Source organism: Stigmatopora nigra, chromosome 9 (genome assembly GCF_051989575.1).
Source record: "Stigmatopora nigra isolate UIUO_SnigA chromosome 9, RoL_Snig_1.1, whole genome shotgun sequence".
In the NCBI taxonomy this organism is placed as follows: domain Eukaryota; kingdom Metazoa; phylum Chordata; class Actinopteri; order Syngnathiformes; family Syngnathidae; genus Stigmatopora; species Stigmatopora nigra.
In genome coordinates, this window is record NC_135516.1 from 11,869,720 (window position 1) to 11,893,189 (window position 23,470).

General features: G+C 36.6%; 1 protein-coding gene and 1 long non-coding RNA gene across 2 annotated transcripts; one reads left to right on the top strand and one right to left on the bottom strand.

Moving 5' to 3' along the window:
• Positions 1 to 493: 493 nt before the first annotated feature.
• On the bottom strand, positions 494 to 5,434 carry LOC144201247 (uncharacterized). The gene is made up of 4 exons (XR_013327300.1): positions 5,212 to 5,434; positions 4,245 to 4,344; positions 843 to 936; positions 494 to 654 (listed from the first exon to the last, which is right to left on the bottom strand). It is a non-coding gene; the product is annotated as an uncharacterized LOC144201247 (long non-coding RNA).
• camk2n2a (calcium/calmodulin-dependent protein kinase II inhibitor 2a) lies at positions 5,233 to 9,151 on the top strand. Its single transcript, XM_077723733.1, has 2 exons — positions 5,233 to 5,678; positions 6,538 to 9,151. Exons 1-2 carry the CDS (start codon positions 5,510 to 5,512, stop codon positions 6,606 to 6,608), a joined length of 240 nt encoding a protein of 79 aa, XP_077579859.1. The 5' UTR covers positions 5,233 to 5,509; the 3' UTR covers positions 6,609 to 9,151.
• Positions 9,152 to 23,470: the final 14,319 nt, after the last annotated feature.

Consider the following 23,470-nt stretch of genomic DNA (forward strand, 5'->3'; position numbering starts at 1 on the left):
TATTGCGAAAGGCGTTCTCGGGTCGGCCTTCGGCCGACCCTCGACCGCTTGCTTGGTCAGTGAACCGCCGACACCGGGAAGCGAACTCACGTTCTCTCGGTGCAAAGGCGAGTGTGCAACCCACTACACCAACTCGTGCCCCACTTATACATAGGTGTTGAAACGTTTTATCCAAGGAAATGGGGTGAAACACTTAGTCATTTTTTTGACTAAATGCTTCATCCACCACTGAACACTTGTTCAGTTAGACACTTAGCCATTAATACTTATTATTTTACCTGAACAATTGTGGGAAAAACTCTGCCCGCACTGGGAATTGAACCCAGGACCACAGGTGTGGGAGACTGATGACTTAACCACTGGGCCACCACCCTGTGAGAGAAAGCAGTAGTACTTGTACTTATATCTTTTTCATTTACCTGAATAATATTGGGAAAATCTTTGTATGCGCCAGGAATTGAACCCAGGACCACAGATGTGGTAGACTGATGACTTAACCACTGGGCCACCACCCTGTGAGAGAAAGCAGTAGTACTTGTACTTTTATCTTTTTCATTTACCTGAATAATATTGGGAAAATCTTTGCCTGCACTGGGAATTGAACCCAGGACCATAGATGTGGTAGACTGATGACTTATCCACTAGGCCACCACCCTGTGAGAGAAAGTGGTAGTACTTATACTTTTACCTCTGTCATTAACCTGAATAATATTGGGAAAATCTTTGCCTGGACTGGGAATTGAACCCAGGACCACAGGTGTGGCAGACTGATGACTTATCCACTGGGCCACCACCCCGTGAGAGAAAGAAGTAGTACTTGTACTTTTATCTTTTCCATTTACCTGAATAAAGTTGGCAAAATCTTTGCAAGCACTTGGAATTGAACTCAAGAACACAGAGGTGGCAGACTGATGACTTATCCACTGGGCCACCAACCTGTAAGAGAAAGCAGTAGTACTTGTTATTTTGTCTCTTTTCACTCCCAGGTCATACTTAGTACTTTAAGGTACCTTCAAGTGGGAAAAGTTAGTTAAGCAGAGCAAACCAGGATAGAAATAGTATAGTAGGGCTTTTTTCTTTAAAAAACGACATAGTATAGTAAGGCTTTTTATCTTCAAAAACGACATAGTATAGTAAGGCTATTTTCTTTAAAAAACCACATAGTATAGTAAGGCTTTTTTTCTCAAAAAACGACATAGTATAGTAAGGCTTTTTCTCTTCAAAAACGACATAGTATAGTAAGGCTTTTTTAAAATAAAAAACGACATAGTATAGTAAGCCTTTTTTCTTAAAAAAAACGACATAGTATAGTAAGGCTTTTTTCTTTAAAAAAAAAACATAGTATAGTAAGGCTTTTTCTCTTCAAAAACGACATAGTATAGTAAGGCTTTTTTCTTTAAAAAACGACATAGTATAGTAAGGCTTTTATCTTTTAAAAAAAAAACGACATAGTATAGTAAGGCTTTTTATCTTTAAAAAAAAAAAACGACATAGTATAGTAAGGCTTTTTTCTTAAAAAAAACGACATAGTATAGTGAGGCTTTTTTCTTTAAAAAAACGACATAGTATGGTAAGGCTTTTTTCTTTAAAAAACGACATAGTATAGTAAGGCTTTTTTCTTTAAAAAACGACGTAGTATAGTAAGGCGTTTTTCTCTAAAAAAACGACATAGTATAGTAAGGCTTTTTTCTTTAAAAAACGACATAGTATAGTAAGGCTTTTTTCTTTAAAAAAAAGATATAGTATAGTAAGGCTATTTTCTTTAAAAAACGACATAGTATAGTAAGGCTTTTTCTCTTCAAAAACGACAGTATAGTAAGGCTTTTTTAAAATAAAAAACGACATAGTATAGTAAGGCTTTTTTCTTTAAAAAATGACATAGTATAGTAAGGCTTTTTTTCTCAAAAAACGACATAGTATAGTAAGGCTTTTTTTTCTTAAAGAACGACATAGTATAGTAAGGCTTTTTTTCTTAAAAAAAAACGACATAGTATAGTAAGGCCTTTTTTTCTTAAAAAAACGACATAGTATAGTAAGGCTATTTTCTTTAAAAAACGACATAGTATAGTAAGGCTTTTTTCTTTAAAAAAAACGACATAGTATAGTAAGGCTTTTTATCTTCAAAAACGACATAGTATTGTAAGGTTTTTTTCTTTAAAAAAAACGACATAGTATAGTAAGGCTTTTTCTCTTCAAAAACGACATAGTATAATAAGGCTTTTTTAAAATAAAAAACGACATAGTATAGTAAGGCTTTTTTCTTTAAAAAACGACATAGTATAGTAAGGCTTTTTTCTTTAAAAAAAACGACATAGTATAGTAAGGCTTTTAATCTTCAAAAACGACATAGTATAGTAAGGCTTTTTTCTTTAAAAAAACGACATAGTATAGTAAAGCTTTTTTCTTTAAAAAACGACATAGTATAGTAAGGCTTTTTTCTCTAAAAAATGACATAGTATAGTAAGGCTTTTTTCTTTAAAAAAAACGACATAGTATAGTAAGGCTTTTTTCTCTAAAAAATGACATAGTATAGTAAGGCTTTTTTCTTTAAAAAAACGACACAGTATAGTAAGGCTTTTTTTCTCAAAAACACGACATAGTATAGTAAGGCTTTTTTTCTTAAAAAGACAACATAGTATAGTAAGGCTTTTTTCAAATAAAAAACAACATAGTATAGTAAGGCTTTTTTCTTTAAAAAAACGACATAGTATAGTAAGGCTTTTTATCTTCAAAAACGACATAGTATAGTAAGGCTTTTTTTTCTTAAAAAACGACATAGTATAGTAAGGCTTTTTTTCTTAAAAAACGACATAGTATAGTAAGGCCTTTTTTCTTAAAAAAACGACATAGTATAGTAAGGCTTTTTTCTTTTAAAAAACGACATAGTATAGTAAGGCTTTTTATCTTCAAAAACGACATAGTATAGTAAGGCTTTTTTCTTTAAAAAACGACATAGTATAGTAAGGCTTTTTATCTTCAAAAACGACAGTACAAAAAACGACATAATATAGTAAGGCCTTTGGAAAAAACGACATAGTATAGTAAGGCTTTTTGCTTTCAAAAACGACATAGTATAGTAAGGCTTTTTCTTCAGAAAAAACGACATAGTATAGTAAGGCTTTTTCTTCGGAAAAAACTACATAGTATAGTAAGGCTTTCTTCTTTAAAAAACGACATAGTGTAGTAAGGCTTTTTGCTTGAAAAATCGACATAGTATAGTAAGGCGTTTTGCTTGAAAAAACGACATAGTATAGTAAGGCGTTTTGCTTGAAAAAACGACATAGTATTGTAAGGCGTTTTGCTTGAAAAAACTACCTAGTATAGTAAGGCTTTTTGCTTTCAAAAAACGACATAGTATAGTAAGGTTTTTTGCTTGAAAAAACAACAGAGTATAGTAAGGCTTTTTGCTTTCAAAAACGACATAGTCTAGTAAGGCTTTTTCTTCGGAAAAACGACATAGTATAGTAAGGCTTTCTTCTTTAAAAAACGACATAGTATAGTAAGGCTTTTTGCTTGAAAAATTGACATAGTATAGTAAGGCTTTTTGCTTGAAAAAACGACATAGTATATATAGTAAGGCTTTTTGTTTGAATAAACGACATAGTATAGTAAGGCTTTTTGCTTGAAAAAACGACATAGTATATATAGTAAGGCTTTTTGTTTGAATAAACGACATAGTATAGTAAGGCTTTTTGCTTGAAAAAAACGACATAGTATAGTAAGGCTTTTTGCTTGAAAGAATGACAGTATAGTAAGGCTTTTTCATCCACCACTGAACACTTATTCAGTTAGACACTCAGCCATTAGAACTTATTCTTTTAACTGAACAATTGTGGGAAAAATTTTTGCCTGCACTGGGAATTGAACCCAGGACCACAGATGTGGGAGACTGTTGACTTATCCACTGGGCCACCACCCTGTGGGAATATGTGGTAGTACCTGCAGTTTTAGCTCTTTCATTTACCTGAATAATATTGGGAAAATCTTTGCAATGTTTTCATGATAGCGTGTATTTAAATCTGCAACCATATCAATTTCTTCTCTTCCGCTATTAAATCAACACAACAATATATTACCTTGTGCAGTTTGCTACAGATAGTTTGTTAGCTATGGCTAGTCCTGACAACAAATAATGGCTGAAATGTGATTGGTTAAATGCTTAATTATGAAAACACACATCTGGAATGAATTTGACAGACAATTTGGAATTATACAATAAGATTTGATAGAAATGCTGAATGTACCTTGAGAATGAGAGAGAGAGAAAGCCACCAAGGGAAGGCAGGCCTGCCAGTCTGATGCCAATTGCCAGTGTCAGCCATGTGCGACGTGGGATGACTTGACCTATTTAAAAGCACAAGACAATTGTCAACAAACCAAAATGGCTGCACACAGGTACAAAGTTTAACGAGGGTTTCATTGGTAAAAGCATTGTGCATGCATTGGTTTCTTAGAAATTCAAACATTAGCTTTTATTCTGCAAAGGAAATGAAATCACGACAAAAATAAAATGTGCAGTTAAGCAATTTTGCTGTCAATTCAATATATTGAGTATAAATAAATAAATAAATATATATATATATATATCCCTATCTCTATCTATATCTATATATATATATCTATATATATATATCTATATATATATATCTATATATATATATCTATATATATATATCTCTATATATATATCTATCTATATATATATATATATATATATATATATATATATATATATATATATATATATATATATATATATATATATATATATATATATATATATATATATATATATATATATATATATATATATATATATATATATATATATATATATATATATATATATATATATATATATATATATATATATATATATATATATATATATATATATATATATATATATATATATATATATATATATATATATATATATATATATATATATATATATATATATATATGCCTGTCAGGATTGATAAGATAAAAATGCCAACAATTTACACAAACAAAAACTCAAACATTTCTACACAAACTGTAAAAATGTGACATCATTCCAACAAAAATTATCAAACGAATGCCTTTGTTTTTAACAGAAAAGCCTCACTACATCTACTAAAAAAAGTCCCAGTTCCATTTGCAGCCCATTGGGGGCGCTGTTGGTCCTCCACAACATCCACATACATACACACACACACACACACACACTTGTTTCCTCCCACCCGGATGGATGACTTCACCATTTCGCCTGGGTTTCCTTTATGATCCCGGGATCTTCCTCCTCTCTCACCAGACTCGAGCTCGAAACAGAAGCGATCGCACCATCACACTGCACATACGCGGGGGTTCACCCACCACAGCTGGCGACGCAAACCAAGAGAGATTCCACCAGGACTTCCAACAATAACAACGCCTAAAAAACATCCTCCAAGCAAATAATCCCCACCACAACGATTTTTTTGTGGATCTTGCAGAAAGGAGCCCAAATCTAGTCCATCCAGCCAACATGTCCGAAGTGTTGCCCTACAACGAAGGCAAAATGAGCGGCTATGGAGCAGACAGCGAGGTCAGCCAGATGTCCTTTAGCTGCGGACTGCAGGACACAAACGCCTTTTTTGCCGGCTCGCAGGGAAAAAGACCCCCGAAGCTCGGCCAGATCGGCAGAGCCAAGCGAGGTGAGCCATTTACTTTCATTTCCATTATTTTCCAGATCGTCGCCATGCCTTTAAGGTTATTATTATGAATCAAATCCACATTCAAATCCATTGAGCTGTCAATCAATGCCACGTAAATAGGACGTCTATTGCCGTCAATGGCAAACATGTAGCCATATTCAAGATTTCACTTCTATATTCAGAATAATACTTTACATAGAGGTAGATATACACTAATTAAATAATAATAATTAAATGACAAATCACGTTTTTACCCTCATTATGTTTTGAAGGAAAACCGTACTACTTGGCAGACATGTTTACTTCAATGGTACTGAAAGTACGTTACTACAGGATCGGATCCCATCTTATGACTAAATCCGATACTTCAAAAAAATACTGCGAACTGCTACTGATACTACAAATCGAATCGGGACACACTAAATCGTAGTTTCGTAGAATATTTTTGCTGGATTTGAACCAATCGCCTGCAAATTGACAGTTACAGGCGTCCAATCCATTTCAATTGGGAGACCTGGCAGCGAATGATTAAATATTCCTCCCAGTTTAAGTGAATTGGACATCTAATAGAGATAAACTTGTTAAAATGGACAATAATTGCATGAAAAGAGCCTCACAATTGGACATATATCACCGTCAATGGCACCAAATGAGTCATTATGCATGTTATTTGTATTTTAGCATCCCAACAAAAACAAAACCTTATCCGCCATCGCCATTAGAGTTGTTTTTAGCCCTCACTCGTGCGCAGAATCCCTCCCCCATTAGCTTTGGAACATCTTGTAGTCGATACAGAAATCAATGAAGATGATAAAATGCTGTTTTTCCTCTCACCCCTCCTCCCTCTCCCCCTAAACAGTGGTGATCGAGGACGACCGAATAGACGAAGTCCTGAAAGGGATGAACGACAAGTCTTCGCCTGGCGTTTAAACACCCACCCACCCCACTGAGCAATGCCTTGCAGACTCTTTTCATTTCTATCACCGATTTGAAGCGCTTGTCGGCTGTGCATGTTGGAGGATTGCAGAAAGAGAAGAAGAAGACAAAGAAACAGAAACCGACGGCGACGCGCAGTCGGCTTAACCATGGCCTCAAACGGGCGAGAGTAAGAGGAGGCCGGGCGAGAAAGCGGAGTGGAAAACAAAGTCTGTGGTAGGATGACCGCTGGGCAATCCTCCCCAAAAAAACAGTCCCGCTTTTAGTTTTCTTTTTCAAGGAGAAGGAAGAAAGACACCCCAATGGCCACCGCCACGCCATGTGTGAGGGGTAAACTTGTCTTTAAAAACTGAGACCCCCTAAACAAGTGTCGAGATGAAGCTCGACGTTGTACAGTAGGCTCAGCTTGCAGAAACCCTCCCTAAACCCATCCAATTCACAGGAGCTGTCCTTTCAGCACCACTCCAATGCATTCCTGTTGCTGCTCTACTGCTTTGGTATCCCCATCCCCAAAACTCCACCCCCTTTTACACCCCCCCCCCCCCCCCATCACAGACCAAGTGAACTCTCAATTCTACTTCTACTTTGAGAAGACCAGATTGTAAAAACATATATTCGAGGATGGTGCAATGTTAATCTTTTTATTGTAGTGGAAATCCACTTGTTTTGATCGCCCTGGTTTTGTTTTTTTGGGGGTTTTTTTGGGCTATTTTTGCTGGGCCTGCGCATATTTTTTAAATTAGTTAAATGTAACATTTTTGTTTACTATTTTGGGGAAGATTAATTCAATATTTGGACACAAAAAAAGGTCAAATTGGTTCAAAAATGGTCAAATTGTTGGAAAATTGGCCAAAAATGGGCCAGTCAATGCTTCTCCTTTGACAAGGTCACTTCATAATAAATATTAGATTATTATTATTATTGCATAGGTGTGCTTTAAATTGGCCACCCATGTGGATTATTTTGGTTAAAAAAATGCTGAAAACCAAATTTGTGGACAACATTTGGTAAAAAAAAACATTACAGGACCCTGGCTAGCACTAATAAAAGTATCATTTTAATATTATTCTTTCCTATATGAATATTTAAATTGATTTGTCAGTAAATACGACACATTTTGAAGGAAATATCACAATTTAAGCAGATTACGCTCAGTGGTACCTTGACTTAAAGTAAGAGAATGCTGACGTTTGAGTTTTTTTTATATTGTTATTGTATAAAACTAAGAAATATTTACCTGGTCTTTCCTTCCTTTGAGTCCACATTTGTATTGTGAGCACGATATCGATAAAAAAAACATAATTCTGCAACTAACAGATATTAATCTTGTGCTTCGTACAACCATATCCAACTACTGCAGAAAAGATATGGCGATATGAGGACAAAGTACATGGTCTACTTTCAAATCTTTCAAGATAATATGAGATTACAATAGAAGGGTTACATTTTATAAACGCAAAGCTATATTTTTATAACAGTTACCGTAATGCCCTAAACGTGTTGGGCAAAGGACATTTCCAATTACCAATGCACCTTTAGCCCTTTATTAAATGGGAGAAACTCCTCACATCACTTACAAGGCAGCACATATATATACTACAGTACATATATTAATAAAGTAACTTTCTCTAATGACATTTTCATACAAAGCAGTGCTCTTTCTTCTTATTAAAAAGCAAATTTGGGGATTTTTTTTTTGTTAAAAACACGGCTTGGGACTGTAGCAAAGTATTTCCTAATGTTCCGGTTGAGTTTGAGTTAAGAGTTTGGTCAGGGAGGGATTTAAACTCATAAGTCAAGGTAGCACTGTCCAGTATACTTTGGAAAAGTTCTTTTTTTTTTTTTTAATTAATGTTTTGTGGTCATGCATGGATTCTCACTGCTGCCCCCCCCCCCCTCATGGCACGCTTGTTTTTAAATAATAAATAAAGGTCACATTTGTATTTTTATATCTAAATATTTGTTATTTAAAGGATATGCTATGTCTATGATCTTAAAGTTCATCAAGAAGAAAATGAAGTTTTTACTAGGGGAGAAAGACGTTGAAAAAAAAAGATGGCGTCCGACTGCTTTACGTTGGATTATCACAGCTCGGTGTTTTTTTTTTAAAGACTAATTGAATGTGTCTGGGGTTTTTTGCACACATTGATGTTCAATTATTAGTAAGAAATCGTATACTGTGACTTGCGCTTTGTTGATGAATTTGTTAGAAAATGGCAATTTTTAGAGTCTATTGCACTGTTTACGAGTATGATCAAATAACTGAGGGTTATTTGACCTATTTTGAACATTGTTTTATTTTGGTGTTTTTTTTAAGTTGTTTTATTTTGTACCATCATTTTAAAGAAACTGGATTTGGTTTGTTGTGCATGAATACTTAACATTTTCAATAATGGAACATCATTTTATGAAGCAAAAAAAAAAAAGAAAGAAAAATGTTATAAAAATGTCATGGCATTCTAAGAATGACTCATTGTATATTATGATGCCATTTTCACTGTATTTGGTGAACTAATAAATGGTAAAAGATGAAAATATGGTTCTGTCTGGGGTTTTTTTTTTGCAGTTAAGTTATGTGACCACCTGATGCACTTGATATAAGGCACAGGGCTTCTGCTATATTTATGTAGCGGCAGATTATTGTCTGTTTGATTCATACATTAATTGATAAGGACCATGTGTAATAAGGCTTATTTTCCTATAAAAAAAACGACTATGTATAACCCTAACCAAACCCTAACCCTGACCAAACCCTAACCCTGACAGAACCCTAACCCTGACAGAACCCTAACCAAACCCTAACCCTGACAAAACCCAAACCCTAACCCTGACAAAACCCAAACCCAAACCCTAACCCTGACAAAACCCAAACCCTAACCCTGACAGAACCCTAACCAAACCCTAACCCTAACCCTGACAAAACCCAAACCCTAACCCTGACAAAACCCTAACCAAACCCTAACCCTGACCAAACCCTAACCAAACCCTAACCCTGACAAAACCCAAACCCTAACCCTGACAAAACCCTAACCAAACCCTAACCCTGACCAAACCCTAACCCTAAAAAAACCCTAATCCTGACCAAACCCTAACCCTAACCAAACCCTAACCCTGACCAAACCCTAACCAAACCCTAATCCTGACCAAACCCTAACCCTAACCAAACCCTAACCCTATCCAAACCATAACCCTGACCAAACCCTAACCCTTCTTTACAGCCTTCACTATAAATGTTAAGTGTCACTAAAGGATATGTTGTCACGTGTCAAATATACACCGAGCCCTTCTCAGTTCTTGGCTGGAAGTGAGCGCCAGCTTTGATCTGATAGCACTTTTACCCCCCTCAGCCGGGTGGGCTTCCATTAATATTCCCGCCATTACATAAGCATGCCATTCAGTATATCATACCATTACGTCGCCCCGGGGGTAGACAAAGCAATGTTTGCTTTAGTCCCAAATGCATCTAATGGCTTTCCATGTTCTCTACTCTCTACCCTAAAAATCAGTGAAAAAGCTTCGATAAGTTTTTGTACAATGTAAAACGTAGACATGTTTTTACGTTTAAGCCCTTACAATTGAGTCAATTGCGCGTTCTGACAGGTTTTGTTTTCTATCATGTCCCAAATAATCCGTGCACGCCAAATTTAAAGGGAATGAGAAGATCTACATTGATTGGCGGCAAATGGAGACCGCGGTTATCAAATGTACAACAAGGCAAACCAACTGCCGTTTTTCAAATGCAAAAAAAAGCAATTTGAGAAGGTTTTAAACTCCTAACATGGCTTGCAATAGTGCCACTTTCACCATCAGCCGAAAAAGATGCAGCGGAAGCAAAAGCGAAGTGATTCCCATCAACGAAAGCATTTTCGGTCTTCTGGGACGAATTGAAAAGAAATGAAGGGCGAAACTAAAAATAAAGAGTAAATGAAACCATCTGGTTATACAAGACACAGACTGTAAAGAGTAAACAGTGCACTCCAATCCTATGTATGTATTTAGTCATGACTCAGTTGAAAGAACATGTGATGGAGGGGTAAAAAAAATATATTTCACCACTTTTAAAGCCCAAAAAGTCTATGAATTATTTTGACAAAATTATTTATGCTGTTCCCAATAAATCAGTATCAATGATATTATTCAAGAGTACTGAAAAACTAAATTATGATTAAAGTGTTGATAGAGGTATTGTCAATGCTAGTGTTGACGTGACGCATGGGAAGAGCCACAAGTGGCTCCTGAGCCATAGGTTCCCTACCCCTGCTTTAAGTGATGACTAGAAGATTTTTTTTAAATTTTCTCAAAAGTGGGTAGAGTAACTTATATGGGGATCAATATTGGTTTCATGATCACTGATTTTATGATTCTGTAGTATGCAGAACTGTTTATTTTTTTATGTTACTTCAGCAATACTTTGTTTAGGAATCCTTGTTTTAAAAGCAGCGAGTTGTAGAACACACTGCCCACTCTGTTGTTACATAAGCAGAGTCCAAGCAAGTTAAACATCTCTTACGGGCCCCCTGCCTGCCATTGTGCATCAGTCAGCCCACCCATCAGAGGCAACCAGCTACCACAACCAAGTTTCAATAAAAAACAGATAAAGTCAAGGGAAAATAAGCGTGTACAACTGCAGTCCAATGTGAGACTACAAAGATGGTATAAATACAAAATGCATTGTTGGTCACTGTGTCCAGTATCAAGCAAGGCCTCCCACAGGACCAAGGGCTTACATAACCCCCCCTGCATGGCCTAATAGAAGTCAAGCTGACTTTTAACCTACCAGGGCTTTGCAGCCATTTGTAACCATGGAAACAAGATAGCAGTCAAATTCTCCATGGAACCCTCAGAGGAACTCCAATAAAATACGTTATTTATCTAACTTTGAACTTTTTGTGTGGCAAAATCCGTAAATTCAACAAAGTTTATTTGATCCAGGTGCACTATTTTAGTAAAATTCTCTCATATTTACTGTCAAGTTTGGGATTTCCCATTTTTAACATCATACTTACAACCTAAAAACCTGATTCAGTAGTACTTTAGTACTCAAAAACTCAGCTTTCAGGAATGCTAGATGTTATGTTACTCTACCTCTACTCTATATTCAATAAAACTTCATCAAAAAAAACATGCTATGTCATTCATATAGCTCAAAAATCTTAGTTTTCAGGAATGCTAGATGTTATGTTACTCTACCTCTACTCTATATTCAATAAAACTTCATCAAAAAAACATGCTATGTCATTCATATAGCTCAAAAATCTTAGTTTTCAGGAATGCTAGATGTTATGTTACTCTACCTCTACTCAATATTCAATAAAACCTCATCAAACAAACCATGCTATGTCGTGCATATAGCTCAAAAATCTTAGTTTTCAGGAATGCTAGATGTTATGTTACTCTACCTCTACTCTATATTCAGTAAAACCTCATCAAACAAACCATGCTATGTCTTTCATATATCTCAAAAATCTTAGTTTTCAGTTATGTTACTCTACCTCTACTCTATTCAATAAAACGTCATCAAATAAACCACGCTATGTCGTTCATACAGCGACCATGCACATTTTACTCGACAAACTTAAACAACTTCCCATCACGTTGAACAGAGAGCCATGTGAAAAATCACAGCCAAGTTTTAAAAATAGCACATAATTACATCTGGGTGAGGAATTAAAAATAAATGATTTCTGCTTTATTAATGTTCAGCCCTCCCTTGAGTTGCCCTCCAGTCACTACATTTCCTGTCTGTCTGTCTGCACGTTTTAAATACTCAAGCAGCTCTTGAGACTTATCTCTTCATTAGTTATGTGTGTACGAGTGTGCGTGGCCAATAAGGCTACGATCAAGATGTATGTCAGGTGCGTTAACCACAACATTCCTCCATTTTATTGTCATGTAGGCTGACAGTGAACAGAAATAAAGCCCTGACATATTAATAAACTAAAAAAGAAAAGCTCTACCATTTGTAGACTGACGAGACACTCTGGTCTGTCCAGCAAATTGCATGACAGTCATTGTAGGGCTTGTACTACACAGACAATGGCTGATTACACATCAATAGGCTAGTTAACTCGCTACTATTGCAATTAATGACGATAGACATCAAATCTATCAAGACTGGAAGGAAAATCTGGGGAATTATTGTAATTACAAGCCTGAGTTTATTCTTTTCTTGATGTCATTGTTTAAGAGTAAAATCTGTGGAGTATAAAACTATTTATGTGATGACTTGCCTAAGAAAATGTAAGTACCGTATTTTCACGACTATAAGGCGCACTTAAAAGTCTTAATTTTTTTCCAAAATAGACAGTGCGCCATATAATCCAGTGCGCCTTATATATGGAAAAAATGTCATTCCTTGAGGGTGCGCCTTATAGTCGTGAAAATACGGTACGTATAGCTGACATTATGAACTATCTGAAACAATTGTGTTTGATAGGCTATTATCAATCTAGAATTCAAACTCAATTCAATCCCTCTAAAAAAAATCAAACTAGAATATGTGATCCCTGTGGTTTAGCAACGAGTACATAAACTCCGCCCCCTACTCCATCCTGGCCCGTGAGTTGGGAAGACAAGCACGTGTATCCGTTTCTGCTCGCATGATTTATCTGCGCCAAGAAGCAGCCTGAACATGAATTATTTACTTGTCACAGTGACAGGGAGAAAAAAAAGTGAGAGGGGGATGTCAAATGAATGATGTCATGCGCAGAAAAAAAAGGGACAGCACCTACCGGTTGGAGGAAACGGCCATTATGTCCATTTTCAGTTAACTGGACTCATTTATTAAAGTACACTATAAGACAGTAAGGCTAGTCAGTCCCTTTGTTGTTTTTTCAGACCAAATATTTCTAAATTCCACAACTTTTTGGTTGACCTTAAATTTCCATGTTGGAAAAAAAAGTGGAAGGATTTTCAGGTTTCATTAATATGCGGAAAATGACCAAAAACAAGTCATCCCACCCACCCATCATGATATTATCTGTGTTAGTCACATTCTTGTCATGAAGGAAAGATGTTGTGAAATAATCTACCCAAAAGCTGCCTGGTGATTTGAGAGGTTTAATCGACGACACATTAGTACAATAGCACGTCTTGCTTTGTTCTCTCACCCAAAAGCAAAAACAACAATGCAAACTGTGCCGCCTGATGAATACAATGACTCATTCTTTTACACAACTTGCTTTCTGTGTACTGTAACTTGTCCTCCTACACCAAAACAACCCAAGATATATTTATTTATTTATTTCGAAGCTGGTATTTTACGTGAAGCTTTATGTGTGTTAAGACCTACCGTATGCATGCATGTACATACATCTATGTGTACGTATATATGTGCTTATATATATGTATTATGTATGTATATGTATATATGTATATGTATGTGTATAGTATGTGTATATGTGTATACGTGTACATGTGTATGTGTATGTATGTTTATAGTACGTGTATATGTGAATAGTATGTGCATGTATGTGTATATGTGTATACGTGTATATGTGTATACGTGTATATGTGTATAGTATGTGTATATGTGCATAGTATGTGTATAATTGCAAAGTATGTGTATATGTGTATAGTATGTGTATAATTGCAAAGTATGTGTATATGTGTATACGTGTATATGTGTATAGTATGTGTATACTATGAGTATATGTGTATAGTATGTGTATGTGTATACGTGTATATGTGTTTATGTGTATGTGTACATGTGTATGCGTGTATATGTGTATTGTAAGTGTATGTGTACATGTGTATATGTGTATACGTGTATATGTGTATGTGTATGTGTACATGTGTATATGTGTATACGTGTATATGCGTATAGTATGTGTATAGTATGTGTTTATGTGTATATATGTATAGTATGTGTATGTGTATAGTATGTGTATATATGTATAGTATGTGTATATGTGTATATATGTATAGTATGTGTATATGTGTATAGTACGTGTATATGTGTATAGTATGTGATTATGTGTATATATGTATAGTATGTGTATATATGTATAGTATGTGTATATGTGTATAGTACGTGTATATGTGTATAGTATGTGTTTATGTGTTTATGTGTATATATGGATAGTATGTGTATATGTGTATAGTATGTGTATATATGTATCGTATGTGTATATGTGTATATATGTATAGTATGTGTATATGTGTATAGTACGTGTATATGTGTATAGTATGTGATTATGTGTATATATGTATAGTATGTGTATATATGTATAGTATGTGTATATGTGTATAGTACGTGTATATGTGTATAGTATGTGTTTATGTGTTTATGTGTATATATGTATAGTATGTGTATATGTGTATAGTATGTGTATATATGTATCGTATGTGTATATGTGTATCATCTTTAGTCCCTTGGGCAGGTTGATGTTAAAAATTCAGGATAAAATTGAGAGAGGTGAAAAAAAAACGTACAAAAGACTAGAAAGCAACATAGAAACGATTATTGACTGAGACTTCTCTAAAACGTATTATTTTGCGTATGTCCACACACTCTGGCGGCACATGCGACATGGTGGCCTCTCGTCAATTATTCAACGAAGTAGCAGAAGCTTATGTGCGGGTGAGTTGACCCGTCTTATCTCAAGGTAACGCCAAAGAAAGATGAGATCCTCATTAAAAATGAGCCAGGAGGATTCCTAGGTAGTCCCAGTGGCGTGCCAAGGTGTGGGAAGACATCGAAATGAGGATATGGACCAAGATTGCCAATGAACAAGGACAGACAAATGTGCTTCCCTGATAGAAAAGTACCAGTTAGATGACGCTGAACAGTGAGTCACTGAACCCTGTGTGCTAATATAATGAGTTGCTTTGGTAATATAAATCACAATGTGGCTCTTGGGGGGAGGGAGACTCAAATGGATACTAACTTTGTTCTGTTTATATCAATTAAAATCGGGATTTGGCCTTAAAGTCCGGTTCCTGACGGTAGTGGACAGACTCATCTCATTTTTCACTGATGTTACATAATAAGGGGGACGGATGGCAGAGGTATATCCTGCCCTCTTGAGACCGTAAATGTCCATGCTATTAACCTTTATCTGAAATACAACTATTAAAGCATGAATTTATGGTACATGTTCATATCTTCATGTTAGTTGTAGCTTCTAAGGCTGTTATTTGCATTTACAAATCTAATTTGTCTAGATCAGAATACTCCCAAAAAGCTTAGCTATATACTAATTATCATTTGTATGAACAAAGTCCAAAGAAATGAGTATAGAAATTGAATGGTAAGAAGTGGAGTTCTTTTGGGTTATGATTACTATACAACACTATTTTTTAATGCTATTTTGTGCGGATTGTTGCATTAAATCAGGGGTGGCCATAAACAATTCATATTTTCAATTGTTATTCATTGAGAGCCATACTCAGAATTGACTAGAAGTAAAAAAATACATAAAAACGTGTTCATTTTTAGTCATTTCACTGCCTTTAAAGTAGAAAAAGTCTCAGAATTATGTTGACAAACTTGTTACCCTAATCCTAATCAATGGGATGCAGAAAGGTTTAATTAAAAACTGGAAGATTATAACTGAGAGCCATAAATACCCATAAAAAGAGCCACATGTGGCTCCCGAGCCTTAGCTTCCCTACCCCTACATTAAATGATCCTGAAATCAACTAAAATATTTCAGTCTTTGACTATGACATGGTCACAAAAAGTTAAACTACACACAGTCATTAAATGACATTTAAAAGATCACTTATAAAAATGACATCCTAAACGGATAAAATATCGCTTGAGCATTTTTTTTTTAGATTTTAATGCTCCTAATTTAATAATGCATCCCTCACTTCTCTTTGTGTCACTTTGTGACGCGATCGGGAGGAGGTGATGACAACAATGGCGGACTAATCTCAGAACAGCAGACTGTCCTTTAGAGATACCACCTCGCCATATAAAAAAACACACAGAGAGGTGTTAGGTTATTTCTGTTTGCACTTTGGACTACGCGTCCTAACACCCCGCAAAAAGCCGAGTAGGCTCATACGTTATTGAGGTCAAACTCTCATGTCATATTTCCCTAAATCCACCTCTCGTCTTCGTCACGGTCACTCACTTCTCAAACGTATCTAGCATTCGCCGTTAGCCGACTCTTTACATTTCACCTCGGCCGTAGCCCGAAGCTAATCATGTGCTTGGCAAAAACGTGCCACTATGGCGGCGGCGGGAGGGTGGGGGAGCGAAGCCTAGGCTAACAAAGCTTACTTCTTCTTCTACGCTTTGCTTCGGGGCTTTGCTTTGTCTTCTCTTAGTTCCAGCTCAAAGAGAAGAATGGCGGAAAAAGTCTCTACTAGGCCTACTCTGCCCCCAAGATGCTTTTATTTTAAAATTTTATGTTATGAGCGCATGGGTAAATTTACCCAAGTGAATGTCTCGGACATCATATCATTATTCCACTAGTTATACTTGGGTGTCCAGGCTATGAAGTAACAAAGCAGCCCCAGAGTTTCATGTTTTGATCAGTAGCTGTAACTGGGCTTATCAGTTTACTTTTTTAATTTTGAAAAGTTAAATGTTTATTTTTAAGTGTTTTGGGAGACTATTGTTTTTTTTGGAAAGAAACCCATAATGTCAAAATTTAGTTTGATCATTCTCTTTGAGAGAAAAACTGTTTTAATGCAATAAAACTTGCAGTGGATACTAAGCATTTTTTGCTTTAAAATTAAGTGTTGACGTTTTAACACAACTTCGACGTAGACTCCTATAACATCTTTAAATAAACAAAAAAGGCACTAACAAATGTTTCACAGGTTCCACCATGAAAATACCACTTAAGGTTTTCCACAATTTGCCAAGTATTCCAAGTCAGGAGTGTGGGATTTAAGGCTTTGCCAGCCATGAAATTTGACAGATTCCTAAAAAATGGAAGGATATCTTATTAGGAAGCTCAAATAATGAAGAATGGCTCTATAATCTTTCATCTTTTTATACTAGACACAGTTTTGGACGTACTGTAATCCCTTTCTCCACAAAATGCGAAAAAGCTGACTGGCCACAGCCATGTTTTCTCCGAGAGAGAAGTTGTGTGGGCTTGTCAGCAACACTTTGTGGAGGAACGCAACTACACACATACGCACACAGCCTTTCCAGATCCCACATCTCTCTTCCAATCCTTCATTCTACATGTTTCCATGGTAACAAAAAAGAAAGTTTTGGCTCGGTCACGGTAATGTATGTAGGTCAAAAAGAGAAACATACAAACAAACCTCAACAAGACACAGCAAAGAAATCGAATTCTTCTTGCTTCAAATTCTCAGAAAAGTTTCATTAAGAACGCCCAGTAGAAAAAAACCTTAAAGTGGATAAATGTACCAAACACTGTCAAAAAAAAGTCTGACTTGACAGTCTAATTGTTAGGATGGCTTCAGGTTGCCGCCTGCGAGAAGGCCTAAATGGCTTGCTATTTTAAGATTCTAAACATACTTCATAAATTAGCTCATAACTGTGTTTTTTCAATTTAAACAAAAGCTTTGGCCAGGTCAGCTCCTTCAATTTGAGATAGGGAACATTTGTCTTCCTTTAGGCAAATCTTAAAAACAACAACAACAACAACAACAATAACAATACCCCCACTCTCCTCATCACTCAAGCGGTACGCTTTCCCCTTATGGCGATCGAACACGCCGAGCTAAAATTAAAACCTTTCTTCTAGTTCTGTCAAAAATAACTGTGTTTTATCTGTGTTTCTTTGGTTATCTGCCCCCTTTTCCCTCCCACCAGCCGCCTACTCTTCTATCCTGTCTTCTCTCTTTCCAGTAGGGACCTGGAACAGAGTTTTGCTTTAATTGCTGAACTACTTTTCACACAGAGGCATACTTCAAACCTTCTACTGTCAAGCTGTACGCAACCCCCTCCCTACACTGCCTGTCACCCCCCGTGTTGCTAACTTTTCTCGCTTAGTATGAAGCATTCTTTGGAGAATTTGGGTTAATTCTGGAGATTTCTGCAAGGAAATCTTATTGGATGAGAGATTTAAATTTCAATTTTAGATAGAATATTTAGATTTTTTTCTTATAAATGGATTAAAAGCCCTGATTATTAAGTTTTTTATAGATCTAAAACAATGTTTATTTGAGCTTTTTTTAAAAGATATTTTTAGATTTCCAAAATGATTTTTGAACTAAAATCACAAAAAAATGGATTAAAAAATTGCAATTATTGATAAATTTTAAAAAGATTAATATACATCTATACTCTTCATTTTAATTTGATCCTAAAAATAGAAAGTCGGCGCTCATGATTTACTTTCCCGGGCCACACAAAATGATGCGGCGGGCCAGATTTGGCCCCCGGGCCGCCACTTTGACACCCGAGGTAAATGATATCCTTTTTTTTGGGTTCTTGTTAGTTTGATAGTGCGGCACAAATGTACTTTTACGCATGGGCGACAAGCTGCAGTAGAAGCACTTGTATACAGCCCAAGAACACTCCAGATTTCTACAGGCCAGTTTCCATAACAACCTGCAAAAAGACATTTAAAAAAAAACTCTGAGTTTAATAGTCTGCTCCAATCTGTGCTCTATTGATAAACATTTACATAACGCACATCTGTGGCCTCTTCTAAATACTTGATGTCTGTCTAAATCACTTTGAATGCCTCTGTGTGTGTGTGTGTGTGTGTGTGTGTGTGTGTGTGTGTGTGTGTGTGTGTGTGTGTGTGTGTTCGTGTCTGTTTAGTGCGTACGATGAAGGACAGGAAGAGCCAATTAGTGTCAATCTATTTGCTGGACAGCATATACTGCAGTCATTTAGGACCAAGGTACAATATAGTCAGTAACTCTACTGTGTAAAGCAAGTACATAGTACAGGTCAGGCGAGGACCTTTTCCAGGTAAATACGCAGTTTTAGAGTACTGTGGAACCTCGGTTGTGGGCCGGAACATTTTAGATATAATATTTTGATTTTTTTTTTATAAATGGATTAAAATAACTGGATTAAAATCCCGGAATATTCCATTTTTTATTGATCTAAAACAATGTTTATTTTAGCTTTTTTTATAATATATTTTTTAGATTTTCCAAAATTATTTTTGAACTAAAAATACAGAAAAAATGATTAAAAAATTATAATTGTTGATTTAAAAGGGGGAAATCAGGAAATTTAATATACATTTATACTATTCATTTGAATTTGATCCTAAAACACAAAGTCGCCACTCACGATTTACTTTCCCGGGCCACACAAAATGATGCAGCGAGCCAGATTTGGCCCCCGGGCCGCCACTTTGACACACATGACATACACAGTCTTTTAGAGATGAAAAAAAAGTCAGTGCAATCTGATATATCCTCCAGTGATACCATCTACCAAGATATAACTCAACTTTCCACAAGCCCCCCCTCTTGTGCTTGAATTTTTTAGGAATATTTTTGGATTTGACAAAATATCGCAATGTACTAAAGCCACAAAGTCATGAAATGGCGAGAAATGACCGTAATCGAGCATTTACAAGAACCCCAAAGCTATACCGTCATAGATATCAATGAACTGCATCATATTTTTCTGACAATATCAAGTTTAAGAAGCAGGAACTGATGTTTCTAACATACACTTGCAGTCCTGTAGTATTTTACAAAGTCCGATCAGCCTGGCTGCAGACTTAGTTATACATTGGAGTATGCCCTTGTCCTTGGCTGCAGTGCAGCAGATGGTGACAGAGGGGGTGAAGGGAAGACTCCATTATAGCTTTGGAAAAATGCACCATCATTGCGACTAGTAGCCAGAACATTGGCAGCTGCCATTTCCTCAGAATTGATAGAAAACATAGATTTGGCTTGGCTTAATTCTTCTGAATTCTTACAGTTTCTCCATTAAAAATCATAAATATTCACTCTACTACAAGACATTGACTGAAAGAGCTGATTGGCTCTCCTAGTTCAAATGAATGGGGCTGCAGCCAATGAGATAAGAGGATGGACGCATAGAATTATGAAAAAATAAGTTGGTTTGGGTTTTACAGTCTGGGATATCTAACTCTATTTTAAGCACACATCAAGAATAAAGATTCACATTTCAAAGATACTAAGTTAGACTTCTATGAAGGGAAATGACAAGCAAGACTTCTCCCATATGACATGGAAACAAACAGTCAAGTTATTAAAACAAACTTTTGAAATAAGAATATACAACAGGAGCCTCAGAAACAAATAGGCCGACAAAACCTATCAAATTCTCCTTTTTGGCGTCCTAATGGTCATCCACTAAAACCACCATGGTCAACAATAGAAATAGCCGTCACTGTGTACTACGTTTCCCAACCTAGAAATGTCACAAACAATCCAATAGACACTCAATAGCTTCTTCACTGGTGTAAAATAGGAAAGTGCTGCTATTTGGAGACATATTTTATAAATACCAGCTTTAGGACAAAAAATAGACGTTCTGCATTTACTTGATAGAGGTTATAAGTACTTTAAAAAATATATATTTGTATTTTCTTATGTTCCAAGTGTGTAATCCATCAAATTCTTGTATAGACGACTTAAATAACATAATATGAGACTCAAGCAGATCCATAACTATTGAAATATGCCCCTAAAAAAACAATATAACGATAAACAAACATGTTTTTCTAGTATCTTCTACTTTTTTTAGAAACACCTCAACAGCAGCAACAAAGGGCTAAAAATATTTGTATCTACGTCGAAAGAAAATGACGTCAAATACGGTTGTAAACACGCAAAACAAAATGTACAAGGTAATCTAGTTTTCATCATGAACATAGCCACTAAAAAAAAAGAAGAGAAAGTTTCCCTCCTTAAACACCTCCCGCCTGCATTAAGAAGAGAGGCTACGCTGCACTGTCACCTAGTTTCCATGGTAACCCGTAACTATGGAGACAGAGCCTGGAAGAGACTCGGGAGTCGGCTGGCGGGGACGAGCAAGTAAAAAAAAAAAAACCGCCAACAATGGTGCCTCGTTCGTGGTTACGCCTCAATCGTATCAAGCGCTAATGCGACTCAACTTTACGTTTAATGGGGTAATCGTGTACTTTGAAAAAAGGACGCCTGTCTGGCTAATGTGTGTGGAAGAGAGTAGAGAGACAAGTTCTCTGAACCTTTAAGACAAGGAGGGAGTCGCCTCATTGGCATGCATCTCACTCTTCTGGTGGCAAAGTACAGTAAACATTATATAACTGCCAACAAGGCTGTCCCAAGAGCAAACATTCAGATGAGTGTATGTGTATGTGTGTATCAGTATCAATTGTAACAGCCAATTGTACTTTAACCAATGCCAATGTGTCTTCTACATATTTAAAAGTCGCACCAAACTGCTAAAATATTACTAGTTCTTTTCCTAAAGCGGCAAGGCCAAAAAAACTGACATTTTCTAATATGAAAATGTCAAGCGGACATTTCTACCAGGACAAAAATCAGAAAAGAACTTGACTTTTCGAAGCAACGAAGCCTTGGGATGCCATTAAAGCGCTTCCCAGTCTAATTGAACACTTAATACCAAAGCATTTGTAATGACGACATATGGAAAAGCTGCTGACTTTCTATGTCATTTTGGGTTTTAATTTCCATATTTCTATTAAACATGTTTTCCTTCTTAAGTAGAGCAAAACGTTTGCATCCATGTGGTTGTGTTTGTGAATTGTAGCGCCTGTCAACGCCTGTTGCTGACAGCTGCTACTCTGTTGGGAGGTGTCACTTAAATAAATGGAGAATTATCGGGGGCTTGTCAAGTCGATGTGCTAATGTCGAGCTGTCTGACCCACTGAATCAACAAATCTGTGAAGAAATAGCAAGGTCTTACCTTAATAATTTCCTCCTTTTGTGGACCAAGTTGGCATCAAATCTAGCATTTCTCAGCTAGTGTGCAAAGCCATTTATAAATGTCGATTCATTTTTGGTAGGATCTCACAGAGCTCTTCTTTTGAAGGCATTTTCACCCTGAAGCAGAATGAATGAATGAGTCATTAAATGATATCAGAAAGCTTTCAGCTGTGTAAATTGGAATCATCATGTAGGATATTTAAAAAAAACAACAATTGCATGTTGAAAGTCAGGCTATAAAAACTGAGTAATAACAAGTAGTCAATAACGACCATATTTGGGGATTTTAGTTGGTTTTGGATCCATGTCATTTTCATGAAAATATTTTCTATCATTAAAATTGACCAAAAGACTGGCGACCAAAAGACCGGCGACCAAACGCCCGGCGACCAAACGCCCGGCGACCAAACGCCCGGCGACCAAACGCCCGGCGACCAAACGCCCGGCGACCAAACGCCCGGCGACCAAACGCCCGGCGACCAAACGCCCGGCGACCAAACGTCCGGCGACCAAAAGACCGGCGACCAAACATCCGGCGACCCAACGTCCGGCGACCAAACGTCTGGCGACCAAACATCCGGCGACCAAACATCCGGTAACCAAACGTCTGGCGACCAAACATCTGGCGACCAAACATCTGGCGACAAAACATCTGGCGACCAAACATCTGGCGACCAAACATCTGGCGACCAAACGTCCAGCGACCAGACACACGGCGACCAAACGCCCGGCGACCAAACGTCCAGCGACCAAACGTCCGAGCACCCTCCTGCTTGCTCAACCTTGACTTTTTGTGCGTCTAAAATGCCACAAAGAGGGTTAAAGTGACAGGTCACATGATCCTTTCTACCTGCAGAAAACATCTATTTCTAGCCAGAGGGTGAATCCTCAAGGGTCCAAATCAGTGGCATCTCCTTGCCTGGTCCACGCCCCTCAAGCAGCAAATTCCCGTTGCCATGGCTGGCTGCCACTAGCTCCAAGCGGGAAGGTCATTTTAGTGACTTGATATGGATTGGGCTCTGTGCCGTCTGGATTTTAGCCAACATTTTACT

What these genes read in the sequence shown, in the direction of transcription:
- camk2n2a (XM_077723733.1), top strand. Translation starts at nt 5,510, where the DNA reads ATGTCCGAAGTGTTGCCCTACAACGAAGGCAAAATGAGCGGCTATGGA. An exon ending in GATCGGCAGAGCCAAGCGAG is followed by an intron (nt 5,679 to 6,537) that starts GTGAGCCATTTA and finishes CCCCCTAAACAG; the next exon opens with TGGTGATCGAGGACGACCGA.